Source organism: Mauremys reevesii, linkage group 1 (genome assembly GCF_016161935.1).
Source record: "Mauremys reevesii isolate NIE-2019 linkage group 1, ASM1616193v1, whole genome shotgun sequence".
Taxonomy (NCBI): domain Eukaryota; kingdom Metazoa; phylum Chordata; order Testudines; family Geoemydidae; genus Mauremys; species Mauremys reevesii.
Genome location: NC_052623.1, coordinates 342,180,734 through 342,196,228, shown reverse-complemented (window position 1 = coordinate 342,196,228; position 15,495 = coordinate 342,180,734). Strand labels below are relative to the sequence as shown.

At 38.9% G+C, this 15,495-nt stretch overlaps 1 protein-coding gene across 1 annotated transcript in view; it reads right to left on the bottom strand.

The window, feature by feature from the left end:
- The window catches only part of SEMA3A (semaphorin 3A), a 305,059-nt gene that overhangs the window by 141,854 nt on the left and 147,710 nt on the right, over positions 1-15,495 (bottom strand). Inside the window, exons 4-5 of the mRNA XM_039519100.1 lie at positions 4,440-4,597; positions 544-606 (exon numbers count right to left, since the gene is read on the bottom strand). Of these exons, the coding sequence (XP_039375034.1) occupies positions 544-606; positions 4,440-4,597 (221 nt within the window). The remainder of the gene's footprint in view (positions 1-543; positions 607-4,439; positions 4,598-15,495) is intronic.

Here is a 15,495-nt window from a genome sequence, read left to right as displayed (position 1 = left end):
TGTGAGTGAGAGAGAGTGAGAAGGTAAGTAAAGCAGTTATTATATAACTGTTTCTTTCCTGAGGCACCAAAACTGATGCAAAAAGTTAAAACCACTTAGGCCTCAATCCTGCAATAAACTCCATACAGGCAGAACCCAAGGAAACCCTGCATGGAGACCCACTTCAGTGAAGTGCCATGTGGGCACAAGGGTGTATATGGAGCTTATTGCATGATCAGGGGCTAAATCAGTGCACAATTAATGAAATCAGAAGAAAGTTAAATAAGAATCAATGATTCTCACTTTAGTGGGTGCTTTTTTAATAAATACTTTCTCTTCAATTTGCATGATTTTCATCCTCTTATGCATTTAAACTCAGCGTCCATTTTTTTGGACCAAAATACCCAACCAACCAAAAAACCTGATGTGACCCAAATCTCATGTTATAGTAAGAAGAGTAATCTTAGGAAAAATAAATGCTTTAAAAATTAACACTAGACTTCATGAAATATTCAAATTTTTCACACACACAAACAAAACGCCATTAGAAAGATTTGTACTTACCAGAATATCTTTTCCAGCCCACTTACACTCATCCCTTCGGGTATGAGACACAGGCCAAAAAATCTAAAGAAATAAAATAAAAATCACTTTATGCCATTTCATGCTTCAATAATCAAAAATTGTATACCAAGTGCTATATATAGTCTCTTCACCCAGTTCCTTTGCTTTTCTCTTTATTCCTTTCACTGAAAAAAACCCAAACATAAGCAGAATAAAGTGTATATAATGGGAATCATGGCAAAGAAGATTATAAATACAGGTGTATAATGTGGATCTCTGCTACGGACTTTGAAAAATATGGAAGCAAAGGGCTTGATTTTCCATTCAGTTATACTGGTATATCAGTATTGATTTTAATGTATTTACAACACTGGTTTAAAAATGTAATGGAGCCCCAGGCCCAAAGCTTGCATCTTCCTGACATCACTGAATATGATAGATATCTATTATTATGTACCATTTAATTGGGTTTGGGAATATTGTAACATAAATGGGACTCTTGACTGTTTAGTTTATATAGTAATTCACTTTTGTTTCCTGCTCTTCAATTAAATGAATAAAAATGGCTATGTTAGTTTGATGCTATTATTCCATCTAGCACTAATGCTGATGCTGATTTGGATAAGTGTCTTTGCAAATATCTATAATCTTCCAGTAATACCCCCTAAGCCTGCTGTAGTATTACTTCTGGTAGAAGAAGTATCTCACTTCCTACAGAGAAAACCCAGAGACCATGTCAGTCAATTATTCATGTCTGTTGAAAATCTTTTAGGAATTACATATAGAGTAAAACATGATCTTCACATAATGCCAGGTTACGATTCAGTTGGTAACTTCAGATAATGCAATATGAATGGTGACAAGACTGGATTATAACCTTCGTATTCAATACATTATTTATAAAGTAAAGGGGAAAGTATTAGGAAATAGGATGATTGCAGGTGACAAAAGAGAATTAAGGACATATTGTTAGTGATGTTTTGAGGTCTAGGGTGGACCTCAACCAACACCCAAAAATTCAGAATTTTCTTTAATAAATATAATATAATATGATCCAAACAGAATTTGAACCTCTTGAGTCTATAAAATTTGGCTGAAAATTTCATGAGAACACGGTCTCTTAGAGGATTCTTCCTGCTTCTATTCCTGGCTTAAGAAGTTCAGAGAAAAGTGAAAATGAAAATTTACTAAGTTGAAAAAAAAATTAACCAAATTTTTTAGAGCTCCCAAAAGGTTCAGTTCAGGATCAATTCAAGTTTTGGAGAAAGGTTCCTATATAATCTTAACCAGTTTTTCGTAAATCTATTATGGGAAGGTCAAATTCTCCTCTGACAATGCTGCAATTCTGTTGACTTGATGTGAAAGTCAGTGAATTTGCACCATTGTAATGACAAGGTGAATTTGGCCTTATTTGTGCTATTTTGCTGAGACCATAACTTACTTCGAGTGCTTAGGTAGAAATCCTCATTGATTTCAGTGGAGATGCCTGCTCAAAAAATGATGGGATGATGTGATAATTGATAATAATAAGAGACGAACCTGAACCACAACCTGAGATTCAAACACAGCTAAGACTTTAGAAAAGTTTTGATTTGGATCTAAATTTCTTCAGTGACCATGGTCTTTATATTAGGCTGATCCAAAGATTCTCTAAATCTTTGGGAACGTTCAAATCCCACTTTGAATCTGCAGTTTTGAGCCATCAATAATAATTATCTTTCTTTCCTATAATAATGTCTGTTTATTATTTCACACATTGTTCTAGAAGTGTTTGAAGACTGAAGAACAGAAGATACAATTCCCTTAATGTCAGAGAGCAGTTTTCTACTGTGGAAACACCATCCTTTCTTTTAATTATTCCAGATGTTTTGTGCATTAAACTATGAATCCCTCAGAGGATACAAATAAATAGCCAGTTTCCTTTATAGCTGCTCTAAAGAGAATAGAAAAGAAAATACTCAGTTTCCCTTTTATCTTTTTCCTTAGAGAATACAAATAAATGGCCTGTCTTCCTTCAGAATACAGAACACAAGGTATTTATTGCTATCATCTTAGGAAGCTAATAAGCAAACCGGCAAAAGGTCAGGAATACCAAGAAAAAATCCACTGGTATTGAAGCAAAATATCTTTCATAAAGTTGAATCTAAAATGCACCATAAAAGTTGTGGGATTTTAAATGCTTGAACATAACATAAATCAAACCTCCATCTCTGTGTTTATCTTCTGACTCTTTGGCAAAGCTCATTAGAATAAATGAAAAGATAAAACAACTTTTTAGACTCAAGCAGAAGCATACCCAAAAGCACCATTGAACTGTACATCAGCTTTTAATTTTAGTCGACAACTTTTACCAAAAGTAATGTCCTCCATTAAGGGCAAAGAGCTTTTACCAATCTGTCACTCTTTTGTTAGTATCCAATCTATTACGGTTTATGAGTAGCAGAAACACACTTCTTTAAAGCACTCCATGCTAAGGAAAAGAAATCAACACTCACCCTCACAAACACTGAAGTGGCCCTACTCTCAAAAAAAGTGAATGGTAATGTGACCTTTTTGTGAGAGCTGTCATGACAGTCATCTTCGTTTTATTGAGCAGTAAACATAAAAATATGGACTGTTTGGTGAATAGCTGGCTTAAGATAAAGTGCATTCATTTACTGGTGCTACTGCTACTACATTACTACTTTTCAATCAACTCTTCCTTATTATGCAATGTAAAAAAGGACTATACTACTGTGGATACAGTGGACATGGACCAGAAGAAAGACACATAGAAAAAGGGAGCTGGGTAGATATTAGCACCATAGCTTTATAAAACCTTAAAGCTTGATTGCTTAAATATAAGCATGTAAAATCCCACGGTTTTAAGCTTCACCTTAGGATCTAGGGATTAACCTTTTATGATATTTTCAATATGTTATATAAAATAATTATATAATACCGCTATAAAAATATACTAGAGCTTTAACTATTCTGCCCAGGCTCCTAACACAGGACAGGCACAAATAATTACAGAACATTAAAATGAGGTTTACCGTATGTTCTCTATAATTAGTAGCTAAAAATCATACATGCTATATTCCTGATCTTGCTGACTTGCGGCTTGTCTACACAAAAAGCTTTTTCATGGCAAGCTGGGATGTGAATGTACCCTGCACTAGCATGCTGAGCATTACCTGTCCACCTGGAATCTGCTGACACACACTAACAGTTTGTTAGTGTCCCCTGATCTGCCCCACTTTGAAATATGAGTAGACTAAGGCCTGGTCTACCCTAGTGGGGTGGGGGGATCGATCTAAGTTATGCAACTTCATCTACATGAATAACGTAGCTGAAGTCAACATACTTAGACCCACTCACCGTGGTGTCTTCACTGCGGTGAGTCAACTGCTACCGCTCCCCCGTCGACTCTGCCTGCGCCTCTCGCGCTGGTGGAGTACAGGAGTCGACGGGAGAGCACTCGGGGGTCGATTTACACGATAAATCGACCCCCGTTGGATCATACCCTAAAGCACACTAACTGTTAGTGTGTGTCAGCAGGGTCTACATGGACAACTAGCACAGCAAGCTAGCATGAAGTAGAATCATATCCCAGCTTGCTGCTCATTAAATGTTCATCTAAACAAGCACTCGCATTGTTTATATATATATGTTCAAAAATAAAGAACTGGTGTAACCATTTATACCAGGTCCAAATTTGGCCTATTATTTTTCCCCCTTGTAGCTGCAACAATTTTCTTTTTTGGGGGGTGGGTGGGAAGTTAGCTGTCATAAGCTGTCATGACAATTTAAATGTAGTTTATATCTACTGTCAAGTTATACATTATACCTCTGCATAACAAGATTTGTACCACAGGTTTTGTTAAAAAAAACAATTATAGTAGGATTGAAGATACCTTTTGATATTCCTTGATGTTAACCAGGTTGAAAGAAAATATGTGATCCTTTGCTCCAACATATAGTCTACTCCGTTCCTCATCCAAAAGGAAAGTGTGGTAATTGGAGCTATTGGCTAGTCCATTGAAAGTGATTACATTGTTGGTTTCCAACATCTCTGCAAGATAAAGTTAAGATTTTTTTTTGTTAATTTGATGAAGATCGCGGGCTAATGTCCTGATCCTGTAAAGCCTTCACTTTGAGCATATGTGACTTTATGGGAACAGTTAGGTGCATAAAGGTAAGCATATTTGCAAGTTTGTGGAGGATGAAAGCCTAAACTCACTGTTATACAAGCGCTGAACTATGAATGAAATTCTGCACAAGGCCACAACACCACTTAAGTTCCACTGAAATCCTATTTTGAGAACTTATTTGGGGTGTGGGGAATTTTACCCCAGGGAACTAACCAGGAGTGGGCCAAATTTTGTTCTTCTACAGTCAATGAGAGTCGCAGGCATATACCTGAGGATGAATCTGAGGTAAATTAAATGCAAAGGCTAACTCTTCCATTTTATTATAATGTTTGTGGGCACATATAAGCCATTTCACACAGACCATTAAAATATGGGGGAAAGGAGACAAACGTGACAAGCTGTTGAGATAAAAGCCACATGTTAAACAAGGTCCTTACTTGTATTACTAATACCATCTGCGACTGTTGAAACAGGAAGAATTTGAAAAAAAAAAGCCAATTAACTTTTTGCCATTTACAAGCTAGCATGCTTATTGCATTATACTCAGCAATCAGAATAATAAAATTAGATGGGTCAGTTTCACTTATGTTTACAGCCACTTTCATTTTCCAGTTCTCACTCACTTCCGCACAGCTGTTGTGTTTAACCAAGAGTGAGCTACTTCTTCAGTCCAGGTGTTCACAGACCCACCTCAGCTACTCCCAGATATAAGCACAGACTTTCATGAAAGTTGTCATAAAAGTAATTTGCATTAAAACACTCAGACTGCATTTAGATTAGGTTTTGTAAACATACCTTTCATTCATCTCTCTCTCTTTCTATACATATTTTATTCTAAACCTTTTATTCAGGCCTTTCAAGGCATGTCTACACTAGCAATTCATACTGAAAATATTTTTAGTACTATGGGCCAAATTCTGCTCTGGGCTGTACACAGGGCCGGCTCCAGACCCCAGCGCGACAAGCACGTGCGTGGGGCGGCACTTGCCGGCAGGGGCGGCAGATTGGGCCGGCGGACCTGCCGCAGTCACGCCTGCGGGAGGTCCACCAGAGCTCTGGGACGACCGGACCTGCCGCAGGCATGACTGCGGAAGGGGCGCTCCGCAGGCGTCACTGCGGACGGCTCGCTGGTCACGCGGGTCGGCTGGACCTCCCGCAGGCATGCCTGCGGCAGCTCAACCGCAGCCCCCGGACCAGGAAACCGCCCGCAGCTGCGGGAGCTCCAGCCGAGCCGCGCGACTAGCGGACCCTCACCAGTCAAGCCCGCGGGAGGTCCGCTGCTCCCGGGGCTCCGGGGCGCCTCCCGCGCATGACTGCTTGGGGCGGCGGAATATGTAGAGCCGCCCCTGGCTGTACACATGCTAGCAGGAGCCCAGAAACATGGGGGACATCTTTCATAACATCTAGGCAGAATTCCAGTCTAGTGCTTTAGGCCCTGAAGCTAGAAAGCACTGAAGCACACACTTAAAGCGTATGAGGAGTTCCACTGAATCCAGAGGAACTCCTCACATGCTGGTTCAGGGCCCAAGATGACAGTTGGGAAAGAGAATGGAGGGTATGTTGACTTCCACACCAAGGGGTGTGGTGGCTAGTGGGCATGCCCAGGTTCCAGACAGCTAATCTGTTTGGTGTCTCCAGAACATGATACCCAGGATGACTTTCAATGAGGCTGAGATTTTCAGACCCTGCCTCATAGTGCACCTGTCTGCCTTGATTCATCATACCTTGCCTGGACAGGATGACACATGTAATGCACCGGCAGACTATGCTGTGCCATATGATTGAAGGCTAGATGTCACCTGTCCCTGTAACTGTCAATGTGCTCACATAATCCAAGGCAAAACCATTTTATGAAAAAATGTGCACCATACTTCTCTTTCTTTCTGTAGTCTATGAAACAAACAAATACGTTGAACTAAAACATGGACCACTTGAGGTGTATGCTTTTGGTTTGATATAATGATAGTTTTTATAGCTTTTCAGGATTGGAGCAGCACCCATTTTTGTAGTAATCTGTAAGCAAAATGATTTTTTTTTTAAATAAAAGTAATAAACTTTATAATAAGCTGAACAAGATACATTTGAAAATAGATTCCTGCCTAATTTCTGTGTAGTGGAAAGAAGTAATATATGTGCATATCTCAGGAGAACTAAAAGCAAAATTAAGGAGGTGTAATACAATATGCATCAAGGCAAATCCTAAAGTCTTCCTTAGATTTTGCTCAATATTCACTGTTCTTATTCAGGCAAACTCGTATTGGAATGAAGTGGAGCTTGCATGAATAGGGACTGAGCCAAAAATTAATAAGGAACTCAGGATGTGCACCCTACTTTTTACTGTCCTCTAGGTTCCTTCTGGAGGCAAGATGATACACAAAAGTATATTATATGATGTTACACTTTTAAAAATAATTCTACCTAAGACTTAACTTCTTAAATTTCTGCATAACAAGAAGAAACCAAATTTTCCCATGTTGGCCTGATGAAATAATTCTGGATTCTTGTCAAGTTTTAAAATTCAATTGCATTGCCCTCCAGTTCATTTATCTGCATTTTGTGTGAAACTTTACTAATTCTCTTTTACATTGTAATGACTGATTCAGATGCTGAATCTCTTTACTGAATGGTGAGTGATACAAATGATTGATAGCTTAACTTGTCTTAGGACTCTCCTGGTTAGAAATGCATTGATGTTATTTTTATCTGATAATTCTCCACATAATATAGCTGTCAAAAGCCTTTATACTTTTTCTCTCGTGCGCTTTTTCTGTTTAAATTCCCAAGGGTGTGATTCTGCTCTTGGTTACTCTGGTGTAATCAGGAGTAACTCCACTGAATTCCATGGAGTTACACAAATGTGAACCCAGTATAAATGAGATGTGAATCCGTCATCCACCATCTCTGCTTGTTAGAGAACTGAAATGAGGGCATTACCACTTATTTCTAATTATTTCACATGTACTGTTTCTGCTTTGTGCATTACTTTGTTTTCTAATTTAATGTCTACTGACGGTGTCAAGTTATAGCACTGTTATCTGATGTTCTCATTAAGGAGAAGAGGTACAGCATAGTCAAGAGCAATTACATCTTCTTTAACACTGCCCTGCAAATGTGAGTCTATTTCGAGCTGAAAGGGTATGCAGAGATAGTTCATTTTCCCTGCCCATTCAATTGTTGGCTTCTTTGCAGAACAGATAAAGGTGTTAAATGCGATACCACCTACAGTGAAATTCTGCCTCCAGTGAAGTCAATGGCAATCTTCCAACTGACTTCAATAGAGCTAGGATTTCACCCCTTGGGTCCAATCCAATGCCCATCAAAGTATCCCATTGACTTTAGTTGGCATTGGATCAGGTTTCTAGGGCTTGATTCTAATCATATTTATACCATTGTAAATCAGAACTCACAATATTGGAGCCATAATATTGCAAAACCTGATGTGAAATCAAAAACAGCCTTCTATTCACTAGGAACTGACAACTGAGTCTGAGGACATGAAACAAAGTTCAAGTGTCAATGAGTCTCCCTCACTACTGATTTCTAGTAGGGTGGGGTTGAGACAGAGAGGCTACAGATTCTCCAAAGTTACATTGCTTGTTTTTCAGACATTGCATTTATTACTTTGGCAAAGAATATAACCATGCACTGCCTCCTATGATATTCTGTAAAGGGCTGCTGAAGAGCAGAGCAATGGCACTTGCACAATCAATACTAATTAATTGTTCTACCTCCTCCAATTAATGAGTTTCCAAGTGCTTTTCATCCAACGCTTTTTTTTAGTATTCAGCCAGTAGCCACAGAAGAGATTATGACAGAAGTAGCAATGAAAGGACACATTCCTGGAAGAGCAATGGTGCCGATTAATTCTTTTCACTGTCAGATTGTCATACAGGCTAGGTACTGTGTTGATCAGCTTTAAAATAAACCCACATTTACAACAAAGGTTGAATTAAAATGACAGGGGCACCATGATGAATGCCTTCACAAACTCAATGTAATTAATACTGAGGTCTACAATGCAAGACCCTCATTCATTATTTTTTCATATTGAAGTGTGGAAGCCTGCTTTGCACATGACCTATGAAGATGCACAATAGTTACCTGTTGTTGTAATCGTTGGTTGACTTCCTCTATGCTTTCTCCAATTATTTTATTGAAAAGATGGTAACAGTACTCCACCAATTGCTGTAGCTTGACAAATTCCCTTTCTTGAGTAATTGTTTGGAGACCATTTTCTTATTTCCATTTTATATGTCTTCAGCTTGTACCCAGTCCTGTCATTTTGATCATTTCTTTGTAAAGCTATGACGACTGTGCTGTGACCTTAATATCATCTATAAAAGGTAGATTTATAGTGGATGGAAATACTTCAAATGTAATAAAGACCTTATCACTTTTGGTGCTGCTATTCCCAACTGACCTTCAACAGGATTGATGCCGATGACCAAAGCCAATACTTGGAAACGCACCATATGTTGTAAAAGTTTCTAATGATGATAAGTTTTCACTTTTTCCTCTCACTGAAGCTACATGGAGTTTGAATTGTTTAAGAGATAGCAGGCCAAATTCTGCTCTCAACTCCACCACTGTAATCCCCTTTAAGGCTGTAGTCCATGGTATGGTCTCTACTCTTATTTTATTCGCTCTTTCTAACATTTCCAATCCCTAAATATTTGCAATTGCTTTAATCTTTCTGCTTTAGAGGCCATAAAACATTTTAAATGGATTGATGTTTTTGTTGATCCAATGCAGGGATGAAAATAGATCAGGATGGGACAGGACAGTACCGGCCCGTACATAGCTGATGTTAAAGTGCTGCCGCGGCAGCGCTTTAATGTCATTGCCCCTTTTGCCCTCCCTGGGCGGCTGACAGGGGAGGGGGGCAAAAGAGGCAGCTCCCCCAGGACCAGTGATTTAAAAGGACTATCGCAGCAGCAGCCGGAGCCCCAGGTCGTTTTAAATCACTGCTGGAGCCCCGGGTGGCGCAGGCCAGGCAGCGCTGATGGGCTGGCTGGGGTAGGCTGACCCCCAACCCCACCCCTTCTGCTCGAGGCCCTGCCCCTTCCAGGGATCCAGAGCTTGGCCCCCATACTGGTATGTGTTTCATATTACTTTCACCCCCTGATCCAATGTGTCTTTCATTTGAATCTGAATGCTGGGTTTGTCAAAGCACCTTGGTAGAACCACTCCCAATACCCCTTTCAATATATGTTTATTTTATTTCCTAATGGAATTTCAGTCCAGTCATACATACAGAGATTAAGGATCAGATCCTTCCCTGTGAAGTCAATAGAAGTTTTGCATGCACAAGGAATGCTAGTCTGCTTTATTTTTACTACACTTTCTTTCATTTCAGAATGAAGTAGACAATCATAAATGTAACTAATATGAATGCAGAGAGTCAAAGCCTGGGGTCCTTACCCGAGGCTTGATAATCCACTCTGTTATGCTAACTTTATGCCAGTTTAACTTTACTGGCTTTGTGGAGTTTGCAGAGAAGAACCTGTAACAGAGAAGAGACTCAGGCTTTTGGAATCAGTATTTACTCACTCCTAATTCAGGCAAACTCTTCTTGGAGTTAGTGGAAGTTTGTCTGAACAAAAATGTAAGATTTAGCCCAACATTCCTTTTAAAGTCTTTACAATAAAGTATCTTCCTGTGTTTTCAACTGTTTACAATCCAGGGCCCTATCCAGTTTTTATAGAAGGTGTTGGAAAGACTCCCCTTGTCTGCAATGGAAACTGGAGCAGACCCAAGCCCATTACTGGTGACTATACAGATGCATTATAAATTCAGAATCGCGTGTCAGAACTTGCTTGCTAACCAAATGAGTGGGTTGTTGTTTTCAGAAATTTCCCAACCTCTGTTGCTTTGCCTCAAGTGATATTGTCTCATTGTGCATCTCGTAGTGATAGATAAAAGATGAATCAAAAAGTATTTTAGCCATCATAAGGGGATTTTTCTGAAATGTTAAAGATGCTTCCCACAACATATTGCTAGAACATTTCTTTCTTGTATCGCCAGGCTTTTGTCAGCCACAGTGCATTGAGTAAGCTCACTTGCAAGATACGTATCTCGCTCTAACTGATGAATATCTTTCTTGTTCGGTACTTTCTGAAATAGCTCTAAGTCACACATCACTGTATGTCTGACCATTTGCTTAAAGGAGGCTGTGCAGGGGAGAAAAGATGTAAGCTCTCTTAACCCCAACTTCTGTTCAGGGGGACAGAGGAAGAGTTATAGGACTCTCCCCACTTTGCTGCCCATATGCAGAGGACAGTGCAGGCACTATGGGGCCACTACACCCTGCCAATAAACAAGTAGGGAGAATTGGGCAGAGACTCTCAGTCAGTAAGCAGAGCCCCTCATAATACACCGAACAGCAGAGTTTAGCTGGTAAAAGAGGTAAACTGCACCCAGCACAAGGCTCCAGTGACTTAATTCTCCCATCTGAAACAAGTGAGAAAGCAGACAAGGAATTGTGACTCACAGTCCCTACACAAAGCTGCTTCATCTACATGTCTAGAAGTTGCATCCCAGCCTAGACCCAAACGTGATCAGCGTCCTTTATTTTGTTCTGAGAAGCGGATCGACAATTTCAATTTTAATTAATTGTACTGGATTGCCTAGACGAATACCATCCCATCAGGTGATTCTGAGACCCTTACTCCCAGTGAGTAGCCCCTTCTAACTTAAGTACTAGTGTGACATCTCAATGTGAGCAAAGGTAGCAGAATCTGGCTTTCAGTGAAGAGAATGTATTAAAAGGGAGTGCAATAATCCCCTATAAGAAATGCCCCATCAGAAAACAAATCAATTATCAGAAAAGCTAAGGGAAATCTTTTGGTTGTGATATCGTTCAAACCATCACTATCCATCACAGCTTCCTCAGAGCAGGACTCTGTGTTGAGGTTTTCTTCAAATTAATTAATTTTGCATCACTTATCCCAATGTCCATTAAAAAAAATCTCAGGATTCTCTGATTAGATTTTGGACGTGAATGATCTGTAAATAATGAAGATATTAGTGAGGCTTGAGGCAGCATTTGTCTTATGGCACATATATTGGACTTTAACAATTACCCTTCACTTTCAAGATAAGCTCAGCAGAAGAAAGGAAAGAAAAATGGTAACTTCTATGGGTAAATGGTTACACAATGATGACTCTAACTGGGAATATCACCAAGTGATCATTTTTTATTCCAGATGTAACACAAGCCAAATTTATACAAGAATATGATCTTTAACAGTGCTATGAAGGCCATATCCATTTTTGTTGTTCTAAAACCGGAAAACTTTTGCAATCAGGAACTTTGCTTTCTCCTACATTATGAGTTAGATAAGTCTGAAATTGCACTTTATGCCTTGTTGATGGCAATTCTCTGTTATTGTAATTTGAATGTAACAAATCATTGGGGGAATTACCTTATCAGTAATCTAAATACAATTGGACCAGCATCTCCTTCACAGCTGTTCAATCAATCCTAGCTTTCATCCTTTTCTATTACCTTATCATAACAGTCGCCAAACACTGAATTCTATTGACCTCTACTGAAAAAAAATCCCAAATAACATTTGCTTAGCTTTGCACTAATATAAACCGTTTGGTTTTGAGAGATGAAAAGTAAAGGAATAATGTTTTAATTAAAATTTTATCAATTAAAAATCTGGATGTCCAAAGGCACAATATATGACCTTTCTTGGATTTGTGTTTTAAGGTAAATATTTTAAATGAAACACCCATCAGATTCTAGCAAAAAAGATTTCAATGCCGCAAGTATACCTTGACTAAAAACAGACATTCTGTCATTAGGAATGCTGGTCCAAGTTTTGGTTTCAGTTACATTGGTATGAGCATGGAGTAACTCAATAAACTGTAGACTTCAATATACCGTAGAATTTATATGTATGTTTTTTATACTGTGAAACTGAGTGTAGCGTTTGGCCCACTAGTATCCAGTTGTATAGCAGTTCTTGAAGTGTTCTCTGTCTTAATAATTGAAAGAGTCACATGATATTTTAAAGACATAAAACATTTAAATTTTTAAAACCAACCTGTTTTCTTTTATTATGTGTCTATTTGGTCTCTGAAATGGACCCAGATTATCCCTATTGGGCAATCATTACCTTATAACAACATGAACATTATTAACCTTTGAACTAAACATGATGCTTTTTAAGATATATTTCATGTATATGTAACTATTACCCGTTAGACTTGGCAAGTCCATTATATAGTTTACTATGGATTTCGTATATCTTTGAAACTCTAAGTCCTGTTACAGAAACGGAGACAATGGAAATTCTTTAAACTATGTATTTTTGATGACTAAAAAGCATTTAGGAAAATTAGAATATATGCACTTCACTACCAGCCCTGAAACTGTATATGCAAAGTGGAGATTAAGGATTCTTCAAAGTCCCAAAAGGAGTAATCATCAGACTACATACGATTTCTTCTTTGTAGGAATTCTGTACAACAGACATTTGGAGCCAGATTCTTTCCCCCTATCCAGCCCCTCCCTCTTTGTGTTGCACCAGTGGCACAATGGGGCCAAGATCTGGCCATAGCTAGCAAGGTGAGAATTCCCTCATCGTGGAGGAGTTCCCACCTGGCATAAAGCCAGCATAGCTGACTCCTAGGCCACCTGTCCTTCTTGTTCCTGATATAGCAGGCAAGGAGGGTATCAGAGGAGCAGGAAAGCATATGGAAGGTGTATGTCCATAGTGCACTGAATTCTGTCAATCCCCAGCTTTTAAGGACTATTGCTATAGCCCTCAGTGTGCTCTAAACCACACCATGGCCTGAGATGACACAGAAATGGCCAGAGACTGAGTGAGCCATAACCATCTGTCTGGCACAGGCTCCACTCCAATGTGCTAAATGCTTGTTAGTACAGCAGAGAAATCGGGCCTTTTTCCACTGGGCCTTATTAAAGACTAGGAAGTTGCAGAAATGCCAGTAGAACTGAAGATAAATGCTTTGTCTCTTCCTATATACATCAACTTAAAACTGGTTCTGGTATTACTATTTCCAGATTCTGGCAATAAAAAATTGTTTCCTCCATAAACCTATCAGGAATTAGTTAAGAAGTTAATAGCTATTAAAAAGACACCCCCCCAAATTAACCCCTTGCCTTATTCTGGACATCTCCATCAAAAAATGCAATTAAACCCACTCATCAGGGAAGGCAGTTTATCAAGCCCTGAAAGGGAACTTCATTAATGCTCAAGCCCCATAAGTGATACTGCTGTGAAAGTCGGTTTTCAACAAGGGGAAAAGGTACAAGTTATCAAGAAATGAAAGTGTAGACAGTGTCCACTGGGGAGATCACATTATCTATAAACGGTGCCATGTCAGTCTCATGAAATGTCATGCCACCGAGGCATATACAGGCTTTAAACATCTAACATTAGCATTCACAAATTGATTTAATTAACATAGCCAGGGAGTCTCCATAGTCATGTTTAGAACTTGTATGCAGTGAATGTGTTTACACAAACTAGACAGAAAGCTTAATGTTGTATTGCTAGCAATAGACTGTGCCTTTGTGTGGCTCAGCCACACAGGGGAGTGACAGGGAATAAGGCCAACCCCAGAGTTAGTGAGGTGCAAAGGGGAAACTAATATGAAAGATTGCAGTAATTTACTTCCCCCCGGAGTCCTATTTTTAAATGCGACTTTGGAATTTAGGAACCTAAGTGCCACTGTCTTTCAGTGAGCCCTTTGTTCCTAAATGCCTAAATCTATTCTGAAAATGGGATTTAGGTTCCTAAATTCCAAAGTCACATTTGAATGTAGGACTTAGGGCTTCTCTGTACCAGGACACTCAGGAAAATTATTCCAAATTAACTAAAGGTGTGAATTTAAAGTGGATTAGTTAAAATGCATTAAACCTCTGCATAGACACACTCATTCAGAATTAAAGTGGTCTTAATTAAGTTTATTTTAAAAGGCAAACATTAATCCCCAAATGCAACAAGTCCCTCTTTTTATTATAATGTTAAATGGAGTTTAGGTACTGAGCTGGCAATATACAAATGCAAAGAAAATATTTAATATCTAATGCAGGGTGGGCTAATGAATGTACAGAATTGGGACAAAGATTTGGAATCATTACTAGAAACTCAATCAAATCCTCAGAGCTGAAAAATAAAACCACTTTAGATTTTTTTACATATGGAATAGATTTTTAAGGGAAAATATATTTATCTAGTTACTGTTGACTTATTTCAAGGAAGACAATATTTTCATGATGGAGAGCTATGCATAAAATTTGTGTCTATCTGTCCAACACCCTTAAGAGCTCTGTTATTCACAAAATGAAAGTAGCCACCAGTTATTCTGCTTGTAGGCAAATCTTTATATCGTATAAAGGAGCTAGTTAGATGGACTCTGTCCAGGTTTCCTTATGAGGGTGCAAACCACTAACCTGATACTTCCAATTCAAGACCTAGCAATCAACAGTCTTTCCCCTAAATCCGGTTTTTATTCAGTTGGATCCACCCTACTCTCTGATCACATACCCAGCACTTTGAGAAAGTGTCCTTTCAAATTAGAATAAAGGATAATTAAAGCTTAGCTGAGATTTACATCTTCTCCAGTCTCTTGATAGCCCCTGTTTCCTCTAATCCACAGGGGAGGATTTGAATTAATTTCAAGGAGAGACTGAAAGCAGTGGTTGGAGTAAAAAGAAAACGTCTGGACAGGTGACATAAAAACTTTCCCACACAGCTCTGCTAACGCACTTTGATCACAATATAGAAAAAAGGTTACTTTTTCAATTGCAGACCTCCCCTGCGTAGACTATAGTGCCAAA